The following is a 23,347-nucleotide window of genomic DNA, read 5'->3' as shown; positions in this document are numbered from 1 at the left end:
TATGGACAGGCGTGTAGCTTACCATCAGGCACACGACTTGTTCGTCCCGTCACTTAATATTAAAAACAAAGCCTTTCTATTGCATCGATTCGCTTGAAAGTCGCTTTGAAATATTTCGATTCAAGAAATCGTTAGGTCGTATTCACTTGAATCGATTTTCGTAAAAATCGAATCGTAATGTGCTAGTAGTGAAAATCTACAGGATTGCAAGGTGAATATTGTGTGGAATTGCCAATTGGAATCTTTTCGTCTAAAAAATATGTTTTACATCGAAATTAGTAATAGGTAAGTATGGAATTATTCCGAATTCCATATTCGCCGTTCCTGTCCAAAACTGGCGCTTTGGGTAAAAATCCGGCCAGGTTGATTGGGTTATAACCCACTGTCCATCTCTGGACAGGACTGAACCGTGTCGGTTGCTATGCCGAAGTCACTGCTCTTACCAACTGAGCTACAGATCGAGAAGGATTTTTTCTAAATCTGGTTTCATGAATATTTAAACTAAAATCTCACCTGTGCAAAGAATGACATTATCCAATTCTTCAAAACTGTTATCCTCAAAAACGACTCCGTCACTAGTAAATGTTATAATGTCTGGTTTCTTCTTATAATTAGGTCCAAAGTTTGGCTGATTATACTTCAAATGATGGCTATGGACTAGTTTTTTGGTGAAATTGGATAAATGCATTGCCAAGTCTAATCCTGAAGGACCTGCGCCAACGATGAGAACGCGACGTCCTTGATATTTCTCTGGTTCTCTGTAGTAGTGACTGTGGATTATAGACCCTGAAAAGAAAGAATGTTGATTTCTTTTGTTTTTTTGTACGAAAATAATCGTATTTGGGAGAAATATTTAAAGTCAAACCCTGTGTCGCGGGTGAGTTCGAACTATTATTTCATGTAAATTATTGTAAAATTACTAAATTACTTAGAGTAAATTGTTATATTTTTTTTACATGGCTCTAAAAAAATACCAGAGGCTAAAAATAGACAGTCTTGGGTAATATTAATGAGAGTTGTTATGTACATACACACTAATAAGATTTCATTCACGTGTTCAATTGTAAGACCCAATGTTTATTGGAGTTATTTTATTCTAACCATTGACCCTATCAATTAGTATAATAAAATAGAGCGTGAAAGAATGTTTCCTTTAAGTAAAATGAACTATCTTAAGCTTTTATGGTAATTTCCTTTCATGACCCATTAACTGCCTCTGTGACAGAACGGCTACCGACTGGTCTGCTACGCAGAGGGCTCGGGTTCGATTTCCTGGCCGGGAGAAATATTTGTGTGACCTACATTTATTTCTGTCACGAGTTTGGGTTTTATTAATTTGTGGTTGTCTATGTGTGTGTTCATGGCACCCGCGATACTCGTATTACAATTGGTGATTATTTTGATGAATACAAACAAAAATATTTTGGTTAACCATACAAATACCGCACACTTTGAATGGAGAAAATCTTATTTAAATGCTTAAATGGTTTCCTAATTAATAATTTTACCTTTAAACAGGTCTAGCCCTTGGAATTTAGGAACATAAGGATTAAGGAACTCTCCATTAGCAACGATAACGTAGTCACAAGACTCGGTCGCGTTTTCTTTACTGTCCAGCTTAGTATATGACACAATCCAACGTCCAGCTGCCCATTCTACAGATGTTACAAAGGTTTTGAACTGGAATTTAAAAAAAAATTGTTCTAAAATTAGTGCCGCATAATAAAACATATATTACAAATTATGGCATCATTAATTGAGGGGAAAATAGAAAGTAAACGAAAGAGAGGACGACCAAGAACGGCGTACAGTAGAGGTAGACGATTAAACGAAAAGCGCTTAAAAGGTTTACTTTTTATATAAGCACATAAGCATGCTTATCATTTGAAGCGTAAACATTGCTCAGTTAAACTCATGAATTTCATTTTTTACAATGCAACGTGCTGAAGTTTCAAGTCGGGCCACCTATGTTTCCTAAACAAATTAATTTATCAATGTGCATAATTTTACCCCTTTTATTATATTTCTTTAATTTAATACAATAATTATTTTAACACATATAACGGTTTAAAAAAAAACAGTTTAACAGTTAACTTTATTCGAGTTTTTAAGTATATAATAATGTTATAAATAAAAATACTACTCGTATTTTACAAATAAACTAACTTATCGTATAATATTTAGTGGCTTACACGTACGTAATAAAAGATTTTTTAAGCACGCTTATTTAAAAAATCAGATCGTTTAAAATTAATAAGCATTTTTTCCATCCCTAACAACATCAAAGTGAGCAGCTATAAAGTGGTCAAGGAGCTAGCCTTCGAATAATGATGATGGAAGAGGCTACAACGACAACAGACTGGCTCTTAAATAGGACAATGAGTGCGTCATAGCTCCAATACTTAGTAACAATATTGTGAACTCTACACATTCTACACTTGCGTAGAAACTAAACTACACTTATTCGTGAAATCGTAGTAGATTAGTCAAAAACTAATATCGTACCCTATACACCATTATTCATTGAGCACTCAAATTTCCACAAAATTAAATTTAATGAAAATTTTATTTCTAAGCCAAGAGAGGTTATAATTATTTTGAATGTAACTTTTCTATGATATCTACTATATGACAAATCACAAAGATCTGATGGGCACTGCAACTGCGCCATCATCCTGAGACAAATGTTGACAAGTCCCATGTGCCTGTAATTTCCCCAGCATCCTTACCTTTGAAAATCAGAACGCAATGCTTACATTACTTCTTGGCGGCAGAAACAAGTAAGGTGGCAGTAGGTACTTCCCTGGACGAACTCTTTCACAAGGACCTCTACTGCTACGAAAATCTACGTAATATGTTACTGTTAGTGCAAAATTATTCATTTTTTTTAATTTATTTATTTGCATTAGTAGATACGTTATATTTAAAATATTACGCGCACCTAGTAAGGATATAATAACAAATTAAATTAAAAACAATTATATTATAAACAAAAATTAAAATTAATATACAATTTGAATAAAAGAATTAAAACAAAAAATATAATTTGAATACATGAATTAAAATTATTAATAATACAATTTGAATACAAAAATTAGAATTAATAATACAATTTGAATACAAGTTAATGGTTTAAATAAGGAAAGCAATATTACTTAATAGAGTCATCTTCAAAATATTCATTAAACTGAGTAATAGTATTATGATTATTATTTTTTATTAGATTATTATGATTTAGTAATAGTTTGAGTTTATTACAAAATGTGAAGTTTCTTTCTATTGTTTTTAATGCGTCAGGTAATTTGTTATGTATTTTTACAGCTCTATAATGTGGGCTATTTCGATACGAGGTGTTGGTAAGACCAATAAGACTAAGTTTGTATTTCGGCGATCACTTTTAACAAAATCAAAATTATTATTATTTTTCATTACAAATTTTATTGTTTCCATTAAATATATACAAGGAAGTGTGAGTACATGTTCTTTTATAAAAATTGGTTTGCAGCTATTTCTGGGTCGGGTAGTGTTATTTTTAGATTAGATTATATGAATACACTTTTTTGTATAATAAAAAGATCTTTGGCGTCAGTACTGTGGCCCCATAAAAAATACCGTACCGGAGCCAAGCAAACGCATAGGCGTAACAGGCTGTCTGGGCACACTCTACTTGTGCGTTACATTAGTGCATAGATAAACTGTAAAAACATGAAGACCGAATGGTCTTTATGTTTTCAATATCTTTTTTCCAGTTTAGATGAGTATCTATTGTCAATCCTAATAATGTGAAATGTTCTACTTCCTCGATATGTAAATTGGTTGTTATTGATTCTAAATTTATTTTTTTCTTCTAGTACGGTTTGAATTGAAATTATTTATGTTTTTTATTATTTGTTTCTAAGTTATGGTCTGAGAGCCACAGACAAATAGTATTAAAAGTTTCGACAAGTTTTGAAAGATTATTATTATTGGACATTTAAAAAGTAAAGAAATATCATCTGTGAAAAGAATACACAATTGATCAGTTATTTTTGGCAAATCATTAATATATATACACATTCTATAACACTACCTTGCGATATGGAATTGTTTACTGTCAACATGTCTGATCGAGTGTTATCCAAATATTCCATTTGTACACATTGTTTTCTGTCGGTTAGATATGATTTTATCCAACGTACGCATTGCCCCTTACAGCCACACCATACAGTTTTCTAAGCAAAATAGAATGAGAAACTTTGTCATATATGCCTTAGTCAAGTCAAGGAGTAATCCGACTGAGCCATTTTTGTCTTTTATGTAGTTTTAAAGCTTCTTGAACGTACCTGTACACAGCCAGGTTAGTGGATCTATTTTTTCTAAAACCGTGCTGATTATTGTGTCAAACATATAATATTTTTTCATGAAAATTATTAGACGGTTTGTCATTGTCTTTTCAAATACTTTCGAAAATGCGAATAAGAGGGCAATAGGTCGCTATTGGGTTGGATTATCATCTTTGCTACCTTTTTTAATATAGATTTAATCGTTGCTACTTTTACCGCGTTGGAATGTGCCTTCGTCAAAGGGCTGATTTACAAGTTTAGTTAATGGAGGAGTTAGTTTGTAGATACATTTTTTATTGAGAGAGTATTTATTATTCTAGAACAATAAAAAACTATAGGAAGATTATCACCTCATTATCTTCTATGACTAAGATAGAATATTCTATGTTCAATTAATTTACGTGTTTACCACAAGACAAAAATTGTATTTTACAATCAAACAAATAAAACCGACAACAATACAAGGCTGTGAGATATTTTCCTTATGCATGCACGTGAATCATACTATAGAAATAATTGCTTCGATGATTCTATATTTATCTTCTTGTCATCAAAAGATTCTTGTAAGGTAGATACTCGTTATCATTCCTTGAGGCTAAAGCAATATAATTTAAAATAAGAAATCAATTGCATATAAGAAATACGTACTCGGCAGAGCCTCGTTTAGTTCTAATCTAAATGCATTTTATTATAAGAAGAACAAATTGAGTTTTGAACACGCCATCAACCCTGTATGCGTCTCTTTGCTGGGCACGGGTCCACTCTCAGGCCCATTAAAATTACATTATTTATAACAAAATTTACTATAAAGAAAAATTATTCTAAAAAAGAATTTTAAAAAAATGTATGAAGTTAATATAATATTTTTAAACCTAAACCCTTTAGGCCATGGTCCGCCACACTGGCCCCATGCGGGTTGGAGTCACGTTTTTTTGAGGATTGTGAACCTTGTTCGACGTGCAGGTTTCCTTCGCTGAAAATCTCATGGTAAATTTTTACGCTCATAAATTTCAAGAAACTTCTCAGTTTCTCGAAATTTATGTTTCCATCTCGGTGCGAGCCCGAATTTTAAACCCACAGCCTTTGCTTGAGAGGCAGTGTGTCTAACCATTAGGCTACCATTGTTAAACACATATAAAACGCAAACATTGGCTTGTAGGCTTATAACTTAAAACTCACTTGAATACGTTTAACTAAATCGAAGCTCTTGGCGAAGAGCTTTAGATATTTGTGGAAGCAAGTAGCTGTCGGGTAGGAAGGCGTCCCATCAGGGAACGGAAAGCCTGTGTATTCCATCGTCTGTATTGGGGTGTTTGTTCTGGAAAATAAAAATATTAAAATCATGAAATAGAAGCTTGGTTGTTTTTATTTTTTTTGCAGCGTGTATTGCACAAAGCCATCCAAGCGATAGAGCTACGCATCTTCATATTAGAAGTGTATCTCCGTCCCATACAGTAGCTAATTCATCAACTCTAGCTAAACGGATTTGCTGGCATTGATTGGTTTGTAAGGCTTCAATTGACCAGTCCATTTTTGCGTATTACGAGAGCATCGCAATAACACTTTTATAGACACGCACAATGAAAGTATAGCAAACCGCTAAAGATTGTGGTTACATAACCGAGATTCACATGTTCCACGCAGCATGGTAACCGTATAAGTCACTATAAGTTTCCGGAACTGGCCACTTACATAAACAATATTTAAAAAGTAATCACAACATTTGAAAATGGAACTCTTTTATTTCATCTGACTGTCACTTGTTTTTACATTGTGGCGTCAATCAATACTACACAAACATTTGGGTGTGAAAAAGTTGTGCTCTCGATGGATCCCACACAGTTTGACTGAGGCTCAAAAACCGAATCGCGTCACTTGGTGCAATGCCATGCTTACCAGATTCAACGAAGAGGCGTCAAATTTGGTGTGGGACATAGTTACAGGTGGCGAAACATGGGTTTAAAGTTACTTTAAGAAACTTAGTAAGAAACTTATAGTGCGCCACACGTAATAATATATATCTTAAATTGAACGCTCGCGACGATATTTAAAGAACAAATTCATCTATGTACGTACTTACAACGAACTTTAACGTGATAATGTTATTAGTAGAGCCACCGCTTTAGCAACGAAAAGTAGTTTAACATGTCATTAAGAGTGTCTACACACGGCGACTTTTAGCAGCGATGCTAACTCGCGTTCGTGAAACGCGCGATTGCATTGCTGCTACACGCGATTGCATCGTTGCCACGCGGCGCGATAGAAGCGGTCGCTCCGCGCGTCGTCAGCGTTTAAAACAAATTACTTTGTTTTTTTGCGTTACGCTTACTTAATTATGAGTACAGAAGAATTTATAACGGCAGTACAAGATCTGCCTGCGTTGTCGATAAGTTCACATCCATAACATAAGATCAGGACTGTCGTAAAACAATCGTGGGAAGAAATTAAAATTCTTTTTCACGTGTAATGATGACGCGTGATCACAATGAACTGAAGTATTCCTCCCACCACCGAAGAGCGAATTACCAACGTGGGTGTATTTTGACGCTTGAAAATTGACGCTCTCAACGAATATCCCAAGCGTGGCGATATTTTCGTGGGTGAGGCGTAGGTGTAGCGATGCACTCGCGCGCTTGCATCGCGTTTGCTTCGCTGCTTAGAATCGCGTACGATTAGCGACTGCATCGCGTTTGCATCGCAGCGAAAAGTCGCCCATATGTAACCGCTCTTATATGTATAATTAGGGTGGAACCTATATTAAATTTAATTTAACCTACGTACCTTTTGCACCTCATTATTAACACCACGAAATAACAATTTATAAAGTAATTGCGAGAAACCGACAAAAACAATACGTTATATAAAAACAGTAATTTAATAACCGCAGAGCAGGATAATATTTTTATTTACGAAGCACTCAATCCGGATTACGACCTTGCATACGAGATCGAGTATTACCTTCCTTGGAAGTGCCTTCAAAAGTTTTCTTAACACAATACCAACAGGTATCGTGCGGAATACTAACATTATGTAAGTACACGTTGAAGCGACAATGGCAAGCGGAAGTTGCTGCGCTGAGACGTCTTGTAAAAATACACTTAACTCTAACAATATTATTATATAATATGTCTAAGATCGAGCTGTTTTAAACAACGGACTCATGTAACAAATAATTAAACTTAATATAAAGTTGCAAGCCCTGTTTGACTTGAATAAAGCAGCATTTTGTACAGCGTTATGACTTTCGGTGCCATACGACCAACGTATGAATCAATACGGTCCGTTGAAGCCTCTGATGACTAGAAGCCTAACAGCTTTTACAGCTTTTTCCATCATTCTGTTCAACAGTATATACCCACAGCAATCGTGGTAAAATTTTCTATCTTTATATGTTATACCGTAATATCCTCCATTATACGCATATTTGACATTATTTCCTTTATTTAATGCTATGTATGTATTTGTCATTGTCATCACTTTTTTAAGAGATTTCATTAAAAGGAGGAGCGTCTCAATTCAACTGTATTTTTGTGTATACGATTACTACAACATTTGTGAACCGCTTTCGATTACTGTTTTTGTTGTTAAGGAGGTACCCCAGTAGTGGTCTTATTCTTTGAAGAAAATATTCCACCTCTAAGGATAAATCTGGTTTATTGGATTTCACCCTTTTCCATTAACTGATATTCAATAAATTCTTTCAATAAAACTTGGCAAATTGATATAATAGCACAAACACTAAAGGTATATATATAATATAATACAGTCGAACTAAGAAACTCGGCATTACTATGTCGCCATATTATAACAAACTGGTTAGCTCAAAAAACTACGACAAATTATGCAATATGTACTTGTTGCAAACCAGGGCAATCCATGGTTTCTCTTTAGCATACCAATTGCACACGGGTTCGCTTTCGGATGATCTGTGCTGCATTACACAATACTACCTAGGTTTTCCCATTCAGTATTTTGGTAACACGTTCCGTTCCGTAGTGTGCCAAATTTGTGTTACTACTCAATGCATAACGATTAACAAAGATCCGCTTGTTAACTGATGCTCATTAACAAAATATTTTCACCGTACATATAAATTCTAATAACATGTTAAAGTTATGGACTTTGAATACGCAAGCAAATGTTAACATTACTGACCCAGGGATGTAATAGACGCAAATATGTCGTGTGCAATTCATTGGTAAATACATTAAATAACACATATGTATACATATTTACGTAAGTTACTGCTTGGTTCTTATTTTTATCATGTTATGAATGCTCTTCTCTATAGGTACTATTATAATCATAATTGAAATATCGTAAAATAAAATTTAAGTAATAGGTACACGTAGAGTAGACAGTTTTAACTGCCTCCGTGGCCGAACGGTTACCATGCCGGACTGCCACGCAGAGGTCCCAGGTTCGATTCCCGGGCCGGGAGAAATAGTTGTATGGCCTACAATTATTTCTCTCGTGAGTTTGGGTGTAATTTGTGGTTGTCTATGTGTGTGTCCATGGCACCCGCGACACAGGGTTTCCCTAGTACGGGGCTATGTTGAGTGTGTGCGTTATTATTATTATTATAGTAAGTGGATAATAGGATTCTTTTGTAAAATAACCTTTTTAATTTTTTTAATAGTTATTAATTTAATAATCATTTTGCCAACCCAACAACTATCTTCTCAGGTTTTCGTAGGTTTAGTTGGACAAAAATCCCTTTATGAGATAACCTCGCCTCTATACACTAACATTTTTTGTTGTTTCATTCTGTTCTCAAAATCTCGAATTATTTCTGAATGATAAGTAAATCTGAGTTGAAATAATATTTTCTTTTAATCAAATAACGATTATGATAAAAATGGTCAATTTTGGTTTTTAATAACTTAGTCCACATGACGGTATATTCTGGAGACGTTGCAATAATTACACCACTACAATTTTATGTGTCGATAATCACTACATCTTAAGAAAGAAAGGACGTACCTCAGTAGTGATCCCATTCAAATTCGAAGATAATATTTCAAGTATAAGGGTCGCAAATTAGGGGGTGAATCCGGTTTATTGATTTTCACCCACTTTCCGTTAACCGATTTCAATAAAACTTTGTAAATAGATGAAATTCAACAAACTTTTGAAGTCAGTTTTTTTATAATAAATTCTATAACCTAAATACGTTGCATTGCATGTATGGACTAGCCTACTTAATTATTTTAAATTAGTCATTCAATTTGACTGTCGTTACGATGTCTTCTACCTAAAAACTTTTTTTGTATCACTGCAAATGAAAATGATTATGCTTATCATCTTAATCCTTTTGAACAAGATATAAGCGCCAAACTTGTGAACGATACGGGGCAAAATTCGTAATAATTAAATATGAAATATCACCAATGTTTACCGCAATTAAAAAGTAATTTAATTTTCCGCTATATATTTAGATGGAAGGATGGAAAATTTAGATGGACTAGTCTAATTATATTTTAAATTAGTCATTCAGTCAGACTGTCATTACGATGTCTGCTATCTAAAAACATTTTTTTGTACCACTATAAATGAAAATGATTATATGCATGTCATCTTAACCCTCTTGAACAACTTATGAACGATACGAAGCACAATTGTTAATAATTAAATATGAAATATTACCTACATTTACCGCAATTAAAAAGTAATTTTGTTTACCTGCTATACAATTTAGACACTTACCTTAAATACTTGTACATGCTAGTGTAGACCGGCAAACCTTCCTCATCGAACCCAACATGGGGGTCGTAATGCCAAGTACCTCCCACATGCTTGGTGGCTTCAAAGACAACGAAGCTAAGGTCATAGTCCTTGAGGTACCGAGCTGCTGCTAAGCCAGAGTACCCTGCTCCGATTATACAAGTTCTTGAAGTAGGAGGGGCGGGCTGAAAGTCAATAAATTTTTTATTTATTTATTGCATTGTCGACAGAGAATAAACATTTAATTTGATGGTAATGCCCACCAACTTCATATTGTAGCAACTGTGGCGTAATTTGAGACGTTTACCACGTTTTTGACCGACTTCAAAAAAAGGAGGAAGTTCTCAATTCGACTGTATGTATTTTTTTGTGTGTATGTTACGCGATAACTCCGGTATTTATGCACCGATTTTCATGATTCTTTTTTTGTTGGAAAGAAAAGTACCTCCATAGTGGTCCCATAAATTTGAAGAAAATCATCTACCTCTAAGAGTGGCTATTCGCGCATGAAGATTCATTTTTATAAATAAGCGCCTAAATTTTATTATAAGGAGCAATTATTTTAATGGTTGATTTCGCTATTCTCTAATTCAAGGCGTATTCAATTAGATGATGACGACGTCGAGAGGGAACTCAGGGCTTTGGCGGTCCGCGGGAATATGCTGGCCCGCAGGTTTGCCCGCTGTACGGACCAAGTAAAAATTACGCTTTTTAAAGCGTATTGTCAGGGTCTGTACACGGGCGGCTTGTGGTTTAGCTGTTCGCAAAGGTCGCTGAATTCCCTTCGCGTCCAGTACAAGAACGTGTTCAGGATGATGTTGAGACTACCCCGGTACTGCAGTGCCTCTGCAATGTTTGCTCTATCCCATACAAGCTGCTTTAATGCGGTCTTGCGGAGAAAGGTAGCATCTTTGGTTAGTAGGCTCCGAGGTAGTGGCAACAGCATTCTGAGAGTTGTTGCAAACGACCACAGAGCGCCTGTACTGAGGCATCTCGTACGGACAATGATTCCGCGCGAGATGCCTCGTAAGTACATGACATTTTAGTTTCTAAGTAATTTATAATTATAATTTCATGCTAACAATCGTCTATAAGTTTGTTTCTTTATTTTTACTAACACCAATGGATCCTGTTATCTGAGAAATAAATAATTTGAATTTTGAATTTGAATTTGTATTTCTCTCTCAATATACTTTGAGTAGTGAGAACCAATTTTTATTATCTCCTGTGTCAAGTTCCTTATAGTGGCGAACTAAGGGATGAATCCGGGATTGCGCACTTTCCGATAACCGGTTTCAAAAAAACTTGGCAAATAGATGTAATTCCACGTACTTTTGAGGTCGGTTTTTTAGTACTCTGTACTGAGATTGTGGTGGAATGTTCTCGGACCGAGAGACTTGAGATAATTGGGCAGAGTGGCCAGCACACTAAGAAGTATAATTTTTATCTATTCATTATTTTACATAATTTCCCCTTATATGTATAAAAACGAAACTTTCACACACATATTTTTTTATAATTATATCAAGTGACGGGACGAACATGTCGTGTGCCTAATGATAAGCTTACATGCCTTTTGTGTGAAATCTTTATAGATGCCCCTGAGCATAGGAAGACTCAGGGGTTATGTGGGGACTCTCCCTCCAGACTGGAGGGCCTACCCCACTACAACCCCCCCGGGTTTACCTCCCGCCGGTTGAGTCGGCGCCGTGGGGTGTCGGTGCACATTCACCACGACTAAGCAACGTAACTGCCCATAACAATTGCAGTGCCACTAAATCGCAAAGGTCTGAGGGACACTGCTAATGCGCCCGTCACCCTGATACATGATGAGTTGACAAGCCCCATGTGCCTGTACTTTCACCAGCATCCTCACCCTTCAAAACCGAAACACAGTAATGCTGGCATTACTGCTTGGCGGCAGAAATAGGTAAGGTGGCAGTACTACCCTGGACGAACTCTTTCACAAGGAGCTCTACTGCTACTAAAATTCCACAAGACTCCGCGTATAATGCCTTGATTGTCACACATTTTGTGGAACACGTTCCTGGTTCGGATTTATTTAATCTTGCTTGTTCAATGTTTGTTATTTGTTTAGTATGTATCTATTTGTATTTATCTGATAAATAATAATAATAACGCACACACGCAACATAGCCCCGCACTAGGGAAGCCCTGTGTCGCGGGTGCCATGGATACACACATAGACAACCACAATTTACCTACACCCAAACTCACGAGAGAAATAAATGGCCCAGGAATCAAACCTGGGACCTCTGTGTGGCAGTCCGGCATGGTAACCGGTCGGCCATGGAGGCAGTTATAAAAAAAGTTTTAAAAAAGTTTTAAAAAAGTTTCAATATTATACATGTAAAATGTGCAATTTAATTGCCCGGTTGACTGTACAAATTCCGTCATTTACAAAATCTGCCATTCACCGAATAAAAGATCATTGCTTCGTCGAACAAAGTCAAGATACTGTACAAAGTACATTTAAAGCGAAGTATCTCAATGCGAGCCTAGATTTTGGACGTGCGGGGTCACCCCTCGCGTCCTGCAATCCGCGCGCTGTAAATTAATATGAATAAAATAAGAACAGGCGACGAAAATTTGACACAGATCCAACATCGACAAGCGCCCGATCGCCACTGATGGGGTAGCGGGTGGCGCGCCTTGTCGTTAAACCGCTGGGTAATTTGCAAATTTTTGAGGCAAATATGAATTTAATATCTAATAATGCTTCAGATGAAAACCAAAATTTTGCAGGTTCTGTGTAGTACCTACTTAAAGAAAACAAAGAAATATCTCCATATAAAAATTATGTACAAAATTAGATATTTTAATCTTAAATAATTTGTTTTAGTCGTCATTTATTTTAGCCTATTTTCAGGATTTTATACGTTCGGATAAAGTATATCCTATCATGTAACACATTAGCACATTCTTTAGATAATATCCTTCGGTGTACCAATCGTATATTTTTTTGTAAAACCTTTATTTATTAGTAAATATCTAAACCATTTGATGTTGCAAAACAGGTTTTTCCTCTTCTCCTTCGGTGAATCGCCTTAAGTAGTTTAATGTCCACTTGCACTAAATTTAAGTACCTCTTAAACCAATGTTGCAGTGCAAAAGACACTCTTAATGCATTGTCTTATGATTATTTTATCGGCATCGGTTTATGACATACTTAAGTTTAGTGCAAGTGGACATTTAGTTAATATAAATTCTCCTATCCAGCAGCGGATTTTATAATACTGGTGTTTTTTTAATATCTCTCTTGATTTGTTTATCAAGTGGCCCCAAGTTTGAAAAAGATTGCAATAGGGATTGCATCCTGTCATTGGACTTCGTTTTTTATGTTCAATTTGTTTGTGTCTGTAATTGTGTTTGTTAAGGATAATTTTCATGTAATTTCCGATGAATCTATTAAATAGTAGTTATAATACAGCAGTATCATGGTCACTTGCCCGATTTTCACCTTACATCACACGCACGCGCATCAAAATGCGCACGCGTTCGGTATAGTTATACCCTCGCTAAGTACTCGATAATGGTACTCTTGTTTCCAGCACACGTCTGGGAAAAATACTCGTATACCTAAATTAAACGTGATAAGCAGTATTTTTTGCTTAAAGAATTACCTACCTCTATAGGAAATTTAATTAACGAAGACTACACAGCATAATGTAGTTATTTATTCTAAATTTTAAAACATACTCATTACATGAGGGGCGCATATATTTTAAAATATTTAACGATACCGAAGTTGTTACGATAATAATAAATATTAGACAACATCACACGCGTTGCTTGTATCCCAAAGCAAATTAACTAAATCATATGTATTATGGAAATCAGAAACCACGACGATATCGCAAACATCCAGACTCGAGAACATAATAGAAAAGTAAGTTTTCTACATTGACCCGACCGGGGATAGAACACGGAACCTCGACACCATGAAAACCTGTATGCAAGCCACTCGACCACGGAGGTCGTCAAAATAATATCGTGTAAAAGTTTAAAGAGAACATCCAGGGAAATACTGCCACCTCGCCTATTTCTGCCGCCAAGCAGTACCGGTTTTAAAGGAAATTACAGGCATATAGGCCTTGTCAAAGTGTCTCAAGGTAACAGTCGCAGTGGCAATGCCCCTCACATCTTTGCAATTTAAGGTTGAGTGGCACAACAAATGTTGTCGTCCCGTCACTCGGTACCATAAAAGAAGAAGTAAAGTAAAGCATACACAGTGAGTTGACTCAGTACAAAAACCAACGTTAAAATGCTTCGTAACATTAGGTACATGTTCGTAGAAATAGAATTCATTTTACAAGGTTATGATGAACACTTTAGAATGAACTTTTTTAACGTAACTTCACTAATGCCATTCTTTCATGAGGGGTGCGATGTATTAAGTATAACAGAGTTCTTAAAATGATAGGGGATAGGTGGGACCCCCGATCTGCTTGCTAGATTCACCGAGCTTAACGTCCTGGGAGATCGGTGAATTTAGCAAGTATCATGTACCTAATGATTTCATTCACGTAATCAATCCAATTCAATTCAATTCAATTCATTTCATTCATTCATTCACTTTATTCTGTAACTGATAGCTTGTAGATGTACTAACAAAAATTTATTTTAATTTTATTTTATTTATTATAATATTATTAAAACATCAGAAACAACAACTTTTGTTCCATTACTTTTTACAAAACATAATAAATTTACCAAAAAATAACTTTTAAGGTTTTTTTGTCCTATCTGACACTTTTTAGATCTGTATTTTTTATAAGTTGTGTAACAACGCCTCCCGCGTGCTTTCGTTTGTTGCAGAATTATCACCTGCGATAGCGATCTATTTAAATAATTTTATTTTTGTACGAAAGTAAAAATTGGTGAATTATTAAAAATCATGGAACAAATTTTGTTGTTTATGATGTTAGTGATACAGTCCTTAGAGGTTCTCAGTATTTTAAAAATAACCATATTGCATAATATGTTTACGAGTACATTACTCGTATTAATTACAATATGCACTGTACATTCTTAGTAAATCAGTAATGATAATTCTGTTCCACGTTCGAGAGCGGGTTAGCCTTGTGCTAACTGATTTGAATTTAACGTTTACTGCATTTTATATGTAAATAGGTATTTGAAAATTATAATTGATAGACATGTTTTATCGCAATCGATTATTAAATTACCTTAGAGCGGTTACACACGGCGATTTTAAGCAGCGATGCAAACGCGATGCAAGCGTGCGACTGCACGATACAAACGCGCAATTTGTATTGCTACACTTAGGATTTTGCATCGCTACATAAAATCACCGTGTCTAACCACCGTGGCTACCTATCAGAAGTCCGCAATGACATTTTTCAGAAATAACGTTTGCTCCAATTTTCATAACCTCGAAAGTAATTTTGAAAAAAAAAAATCATTTTTTTTCTTTTAAACCTAACCTAACCGAACCTAATCGTGTCTTTGCGATAAACATACAACATATTCTGAAAGAACAACGGTTTCGTTATAATTCGGTGCAATGAAATTCAAACAAACGTTATTTCGGAAAAAAATAATTTCGAGTTTGTGATAGGTTACCACTCTTAAACGTTTAAATAACAGTATTTTTTACAAATGGAGCCGGGAAGATCGTTTTTATTTAAGAGCATTTATCTTGTCAGTATATACTTCCCTAGCCTCATGTTAGTCAATCATCGTCATGTTTCCTGGAATTCCTGGTAATATTCACCTTTTCTTTTATCTCGTCTATGTACTATCAGACAACATAAGAGAAGAACCTTTCGTCTATGCACTATCTGATAACACGAAAAGTGTCTGAAGTTTCTTTTTAATTAAAGTGTGAAGGTACTTTTCCATCGGTAAATGGTTTGGTTAATAGCTCGCGCGGACTCGCGAGAAATCGTGTTTCCATTGCAGAGGCTAATACTCTATACAGGAAACAATACGGTTCAATATTACATGAACAAATATTTCAATCCTCGTCAATCCCGACCGTTTCCACCGAAGATGCGATAGGAGAGCTAAATTTTTTTTTAAATGTCTCCTCATTGCAATCCTTTTAATAAAATAATAGTTTCGTTGAAGAATTACGGCAGATATCTCGCGAAATGTCACTTTGTATACCTACATTTAAAGTTAGTATTCCACTGTTGTCACACTTAGATGAGGTCATTAATCATTTAACGTAGAAAGCTATTATGTTACGTTGAACTACGTCTGTAACTGATTAACTTGCCTCAAGTGATTTATTTAAATCGATTTGTTACGAGTAGCAGCCCCTACGGATTTCCCCTTGTTATTTTAACATACTCGACAAAGATTCCTTGACAATGTATTTAACCATGTGATATTTTAAGTTAGTTCACAAATAAATATTTTTGAATTATTAAGAAATTAATTATATTTTTACATATATATTAAAATTAAATTGTACACTCATCAAATATGTTTAGGTATCACGTTTTTGCCAATTACTGAAAATTTATAATTATTTTTTTAACACCAATGGTTTATTTGATTAATGGTCATGATTAAAAAAATAAATAATTTAATACATTTTTATTTAACTTTAATAGAGTATAGAAATATTTAATAAAAAATATATTGATCCCTAGACACTTTCTTTTCCGGTTTTGACGGGAGGTGGTGAAATTACTGGCACATGTGACATTTCAACTTATGTCTCAGGGTGATGGGCGCAGAGACTGTGCACCTCAGATCTTAGCGATTTAAAGCTCTGAGTGGCTCTGCAACTGTTATGGACAGGTGTGTCGTTTACCATAAGGCGCACGACTTGTTCGTCCCATCACTTAGTATCATAAAAAAAATGTAAAAAGAAAACACTTTTGATGTGTGTATTTATGAAGATAACAAATCCATTTTGCCGTGTATAATTATTAGGTATTTAACAGTTACGGTTCCTAGTAATAAAATGATCTCATTGATTGAATTGGCGTCAATAAATAATAAAAAGAACTTAGCCGTAACATAACCTTAATTATATAGGTATAACATATATTTTAATATCGTTTAATTTAAATACACAATCAACGCACAAAAACACACAAAAAACAACTTTAATTTATTGCCTAATTGTTCAAATATTTTGTGCTTTCATTGAAAAAAAAAACAATTGTCATGGTCATCACGTACTCGTATTGTTCCTCCTATGATAATGATCCTACCATTGGAGTCGTTTACCAAAATTGTGACTGTTCTCATGCAATTGCCGTTGTATTGGAGTCAAGGATTACAGGCTGTCATTATGATTTCCCCTGTATAATGTACCAACGTTGTTGTATATGTACACAGCTGACAATTATAAATATGCGTTCATGACACATCTGTGCAGTAGAGCTTCAAGAATTACGTCCATTGAAAACGTTGATACGCTTGTAAATGAGAGAAAAGTTATTGTGTGTGTAAAAAAATTACATGGCCGCGTGTTGCACCTTTGCCCATTGGTGTGTTTTGTTTATGTGTATTTTGCTCTTGTGTGCAATACAGTGTATTTAGATACTTTATATTATTTATTCATAATAAAAAATAAATGATTGGTGAAAATGGCACTTCACAGCTATTTATCACTTGGTGGCAAACAACCTCTATTTTTTTTATAATATAAAGTGACAGGACGAACAAGTCGCGTGCCTGATGGTAAGCTACACGCCTGTCCATAACAGTTGCAGTGTCACTCAGAGCTTTAAAATAATCAAGAGAAGATAAGATCTGCGGGGCACTGCCACTGCGTCCGTCACATTGAGACATAAGTTGACAAGTCCCATGTGCCTGTAATTTCACCAGTACCCTTACCCTTCAAAACCAGAACACAGCGATGCTGACGTTATTGCTTGGCGGCAGAAATAGTAAAGTGGCAGTACTTGCCTGGACGAGCTCTTTCACAAGGAGCTCTACAGCTACTAAAATGTAATAAAAATAACCGACTTCAAAGAAGGCGAATTCTCAATTCAACTATAATTTATATGAATGTATGTTACGCGTTTACTACGACATTTCTGAACCGGTACTGGTCACCTACTCTTCATTAACCGATTGTAATAATACTTCGGACATATGTATGAAATATGTTCCGGGTGTTGCCGGGGCTGCCGCGCTACTGCAACGCCTCGGGTATGTTCACGAAGACGAACACAGACGGGTTTGTACCCATCATACGCAAGAGGTACGCCTCGACGCTATGCCATGCTGCCTGCGCGACAGCCCCAACCGCATCCTGAGTACCTTGTCCGCACGCTCGCTGGGATTCGACGATGTTCGCTGAATGGATGCGACAGTATGCCTTATTAGTTCTATAGTTGATTGTATTGCGCCTTACTTAGCCTGTGTCTTTAATAAATGTGTTGATGATGGTGTCTTTCCTGACCTCATGAAGCAAAGTAAAGTTTTCACTTTTCAAATCTGGCAGTATTTCTGACCCCACCAATTTCAGGCCTATATCAATACTACCAACTCTCAGTAATATATTTGAAAAAATTATTCTAAATCAGATATGTGCACATTTTTATAGTAATAACTTAATGTCTCCTAAACAATTTGGTTTCACTCGCGGTCGCTCTACAACCCACGCTGGTGTCGAGTTGATTAATCATATATTTGATGCATGGGAAGTCTCACATGATGCTATTGGTGTATTCTGTGACCTTTCCAAAGCTTTTGATTGTGTCACTGGTCAGAAAACTTCACCATTATGGTGTGGCGGGACGTGATCACGACCTTCTTAAATCGTATTTGCGTGATAGGGTACAGAGGGTCGATGTTAACGGTACGAGATCATCAGGATCTGCAATTAGCATGGGTGTCCCTCAAGGCTCAATTCTAGGCCCATTTTTGTTTTTAGTTCATATTAATGACTTACCTAGCCTTATGGAGGGTATAAAACATGAGATAGTATTGTTTGATTTGATGATACTTCCTTATTATTTAAAGTTAAAAGGCACCAATGTTCCTACGACGATGTGAACAATGCTATATCTAAAGTAGTTGATTGGTTTGCTGTTAATAACCTACTTCTTAATGAAAAAAAAAACAAATTGTGTGAAATTTACATTACCCAATGTTAGAGAGACAGTTACAAACATTGTAGTTAGAAACGAAAAATTGAATCTTGTGGATACAGTTGTATTTCTAGGTATAACGTTAGATGCTAAATTGCAATGGGGTCCCCATATAATTAAGTTATCAAAACGGCTCGGCTCTGCAGTGTACGCGATTAAAAAAATAAGGAAACTTTCAGACGTCGAAACCGCTAGATTGGTTTACTTCAGCTACTTTCACAGTCTAATGACATACGGTATTTTGCTTTGGGGTAATGCCGCCGATATCAATAGAATCTTTGTCCTGCAGAAACGTACAGTTAGGGCAATTTACAATCTGGGCCCCAAAGTATCTTTGAGAGATAAGTTTAAGGAAATTAACATTCTTACGCTAGCCTCACAGTACATTTATGAAAATGTAATTTTTGTTAAAAGGAATAGTAATTTCTTTATGAAAAATAGTGACAGACATAACATTAATACGAGGAATAGAAATAAACTACCTTTTCTTGATAGTCGTCTTCACAAAGTAAAAAAATCATTTAAGGGGCAATGTATACGCTTCTATAACAACATTCCGGTTGATATACAAAATTTGCCTTTCACGAGGTTTAAAACTATAGTGAAACAAAAACTGTATACTAAAGGTTATTATACAACTTCTGCGTACTTGGATGACAAAATCCGTGGTAGTAACACGTTTAGCTCATGGAGGTAGTCTCGATCTCTGATGTTTGAAATAAAAAAAAATATTGTAAATGTTATTTACAAAGAGCAACCCCTAGAGTTTCTTGCTCATTCTTCTCAGGGGAATCTGCCCCACGAATGAGCGGTAGAGTTTAACCATTGTGACGATTTCAAGTGCAATAATGCTTACCTATGAAATAAAGATTATTTTGAATTTTGAATATTGAATTTTGCCGACGTCGCATGTATATAGTATTAGTTTTTATTTATTTTATGTTGCTGTGTTTGTATTGCTTAACTAACCCTTAGACTTAAGCATTTTGTAATTGACTAATAATCTATGGACCTTCCGAAATAAAATATGGTAATTATTATTATTATTTTATGTGTAGGTGTAATTCCAATGAAAATGAAATGTTATGATGACCGTCAGCTGATCTGAAGATGAAAATGGCAGACAGGTTAGAGGAACTCCTTAGCAATGTAATGCAGCTACCTTGTATTTGCATTTCAATTGTTGTTGAGGGGACCGCAGCATCGAACACAGCTAAAATAGATAAGCAAAGTTTTGAGGTCGATTTATTTATAATAATGTTATTGATCAATTCAACGTCAGCCATTTGCTCCAGTTTGCCCCTCTATCGGCTCAAATTTCCTTTCTCATTCCGCCAATACCACGTTACATTGTACATCGCCGACACTCTCTGTTCGCTCTACATCCAATCCGCACAATTCATTCATTCAGTTCTACTGAATCTAAATTTCTGATATCTGCTGGTTACTACTTGGAGATAATTACTGCCCAAAAACTCTATGGTCAAAATTCCACAACTTGCTTTCGGGTCGTGATCGACTCATTCTATGGTAAAAGTATTTTTATGAGTGGTTACACACGGCGTCTGCAAGCAGCGCTGCAAACTCGCGTTCGTGAAACGCGCTATTGCATCGCTACACTTGCGCTTGTAGGCGACTGTATCAATACAAACACGCGATTGCATCGATGCAATTGTGTATAAATCACAAGTGTAGCGATGTAATCGCGCATTTGTGTCGATGCAGTCGCGCGTTTGCATCGTTGCTTAAAGTCGCACACGTGTAACCGCTCTATCACATGAAAGTAAAAAATAATACTATTTAGTATATTTATGTCAAATTTTATAACTCTCTTTATAAGCATAAAAAAGTTATCAACTAATTTCGTTTGTAGAATCATTAAACCTGTCTCCTGAAAAGTTGTCATTTTGCAGATGTGGCCTTATTACACCAAGAATGCGATTTAGTTGTACAGTTAATGCATGTTAAAAATAAATGTATTCAACACAAGGTACACTTCATCATCCTATTTAGCCATATTAGAGCCACTTTCTTGTCAGTGTAGCCTCATCCGCTCCTCACGGTTCATTGCCAGCTCCTTGACTTCCTTATAGCCACCTACTCAGTTTGATCTTCTTCTTTATTTTTTCACCATACGCCGTTCTTGGTCTTCCGCTCTTTCTTTTCCCTTCTATCTTCTCCTCAATTATCATTCTCACAAATTCGTCATTACGTAAAATGTCGAAACATCGAGATCTCTATTGCATTCAAAAGTTTCTTTCTTTCTTTCTCATTTGATATTTTCTCAGTCCAAGGTACACTACCACAAAAATAATTTGTTTGCTGCTAGAAAGGGCCAAAATGTATCCGTACAGCCATGGATACCTGCGCGAGAGGCTTTATAACACAAACATGGAGAGATATTATGCCAAGCCGGTTGCGAAACTTCCTGTCTGCCAACTTGCCCGTTTAATACTATAAATAAGTACAATAAGTAACAAAAGTTTCTAGCCAGTACTGATGTTACCGTAATAATAACTTATTATAATACAATTTAACCCAATCATTATTTTACCTTTACGGAATGTCTAAGATGCTTACAAATGTAAAAACGAAATCAAAATTAATTAAATAGTAAAATAATTATATGCACTCAGAAATCAGGATTTAAAAAGAAACGGTAACACTCGTTTCTGAAATCACAGACTTTAATAGCGCCATATAAAATGCATAATAATGAATGTAACGATCGTTTTGATAAAAAAAATGCGGACAACCCGCCACTGACGTCAGAAACCTTATAGTCAAATCAAGTTTTCAAACAAAAATAGATGAATATCATGACTATAAAAACATCATGATATGAATTTAATAAAAACAAATATTGTAAATTAACATAGCGCTACCTCTGTCATATTTCTGGTAGCTATAAAGGTACCAGAAAAACAAAAAAGCCGTTTAAACCCAATAACCAAAACAAGCACGTGGAGAAATTCGTAAGATATGCTGGCTCGATCCATAGCTCAATCCTCGGTAAGAGCGGTAGCCACATTGAAGCGACAGACACTGGTTCGAGTCAAGCAAAGTGGAAGGAATTTTTCTTTGTGTTTGTTCGATCTCTATAATAATAACAAACTATTGGAGTATTTTCACAAGAAATAGATAGATATCTTGATGGCAAAAACATGATGCAATAAAAAATATAACATGATAGACTTGAAATTATTTTCATTACCTCTCTCACTCCACAATTTCTAAGGATCAAAGGTATTACCAGGCGTAAAAGCATGTTGACTTAAATTTATTGATATAAGCTACGAGTATACAAACTTGTTAGCGTTCGATCTTAGGCGAATATTATTGGCCTTAACACGGTATACCACTTTTGTACCCTATTGTACTTATGAAATACTTGTCCACTGTTCCATACTTAATCCAATTCCTATTCGTAAAGGTGTGATTCAAATAAACTGCGTATTTATACATAAGTACTTATGTAACACTTACATCGTTATGTAGCATATTGAGCAGTGCGTATGAATTATAAAAATTAAGAAAACATTTTGACAAATTCATGTCCCTACTTATATTTATTTAAAAACCGAAATAGAAGTCTAAACTTTAGTCTAGAAGATGTTTGGATAATTTAATTCAGTTTGATAGAATCTAATCTAATATGTCTATCTAAAAAAACACGAAGACTATGTAATTAATTCGATAAGTAAACTTAAGAGTCTATCCAACCTCAAATGGCTTCGGTTGATGCCGCATAACAGTGAAAGTGTTGATTGAATCACTTTGGAAAAAAAATATATAGTAAAATTGATGAACTGAACGGTGTGAAAACACGATTCCTAAAAATGTTCACGATAGAAAAAAAAGCACAAAGTTTTATAAGAAAACCGCTGTGTTCAATAGGTACTTTACATATACCAATGAACTTTTAATATCAACTGAACTAAATACAACACGTATAGTATACGATATACATTTCTGACATGTCTTTAATTTCGTTTTTTAAAAAATAAATTCTGAAATAAAGCCAGTGTCCCTGCCACTCGACTCGAGCAAAATGAACCGTATTAGTACGGGAAAATTTTGAATTAGAACTTAGGTAGTACCGACAGACCGTTTGAGAGGAGAGACCCAAGGACTGGCAGCTATACAAAGATAAAGATAAAGATAAAGATAAAGATAAAGATAAAGATAAAGATAAAG

At 35.3% G+C, this 23,347-nt stretch overlaps 1 protein-coding gene across 1 annotated transcript in view; it reads right to left on the bottom strand.

Annotated features, from left to right (window-relative positions):
- LOC113226551 (senecionine N-oxygenase-like) overlaps positions 1–23,347 on the bottom strand; it is a 37,693-nt gene that overhangs the window by 2,543 nt on the left and 11,803 nt on the right. The window contains exons 2-5 of the mRNA XM_026459217.1: positions 10,029–10,231; positions 5,502–5,640; positions 1,509–1,680; positions 514–786 (exon numbers count right to left, since the gene is read on the bottom strand). Of these exons, the coding sequence (XP_026315002.1) occupies positions 514–786; positions 1,509–1,680; positions 5,502–5,640; positions 10,029–10,231 (787 nt within the window). The remainder of the gene's footprint in view (positions 1–513; positions 787–1,508; positions 1,681–5,501; positions 5,641–10,028; positions 10,232–23,347) is intronic.

Source organism: Hyposmocoma kahamanoa, unplaced genomic scaffold (assembly GCF_003589595.1).
Source record: "Hyposmocoma kahamanoa isolate Upper Pololo Valley unplaced genomic scaffold, ASM358959v1 192, whole genome shotgun sequence".
In the NCBI taxonomy this organism is placed as follows: domain Eukaryota; kingdom Metazoa; phylum Arthropoda; class Insecta; order Lepidoptera; family Cosmopterigidae; genus Hyposmocoma; species Hyposmocoma kahamanoa.
The sequence above is the reverse complement of the archived record's forward strand: the minus strand, read 5'-3'. Positions and strand labels throughout refer to the sequence as shown.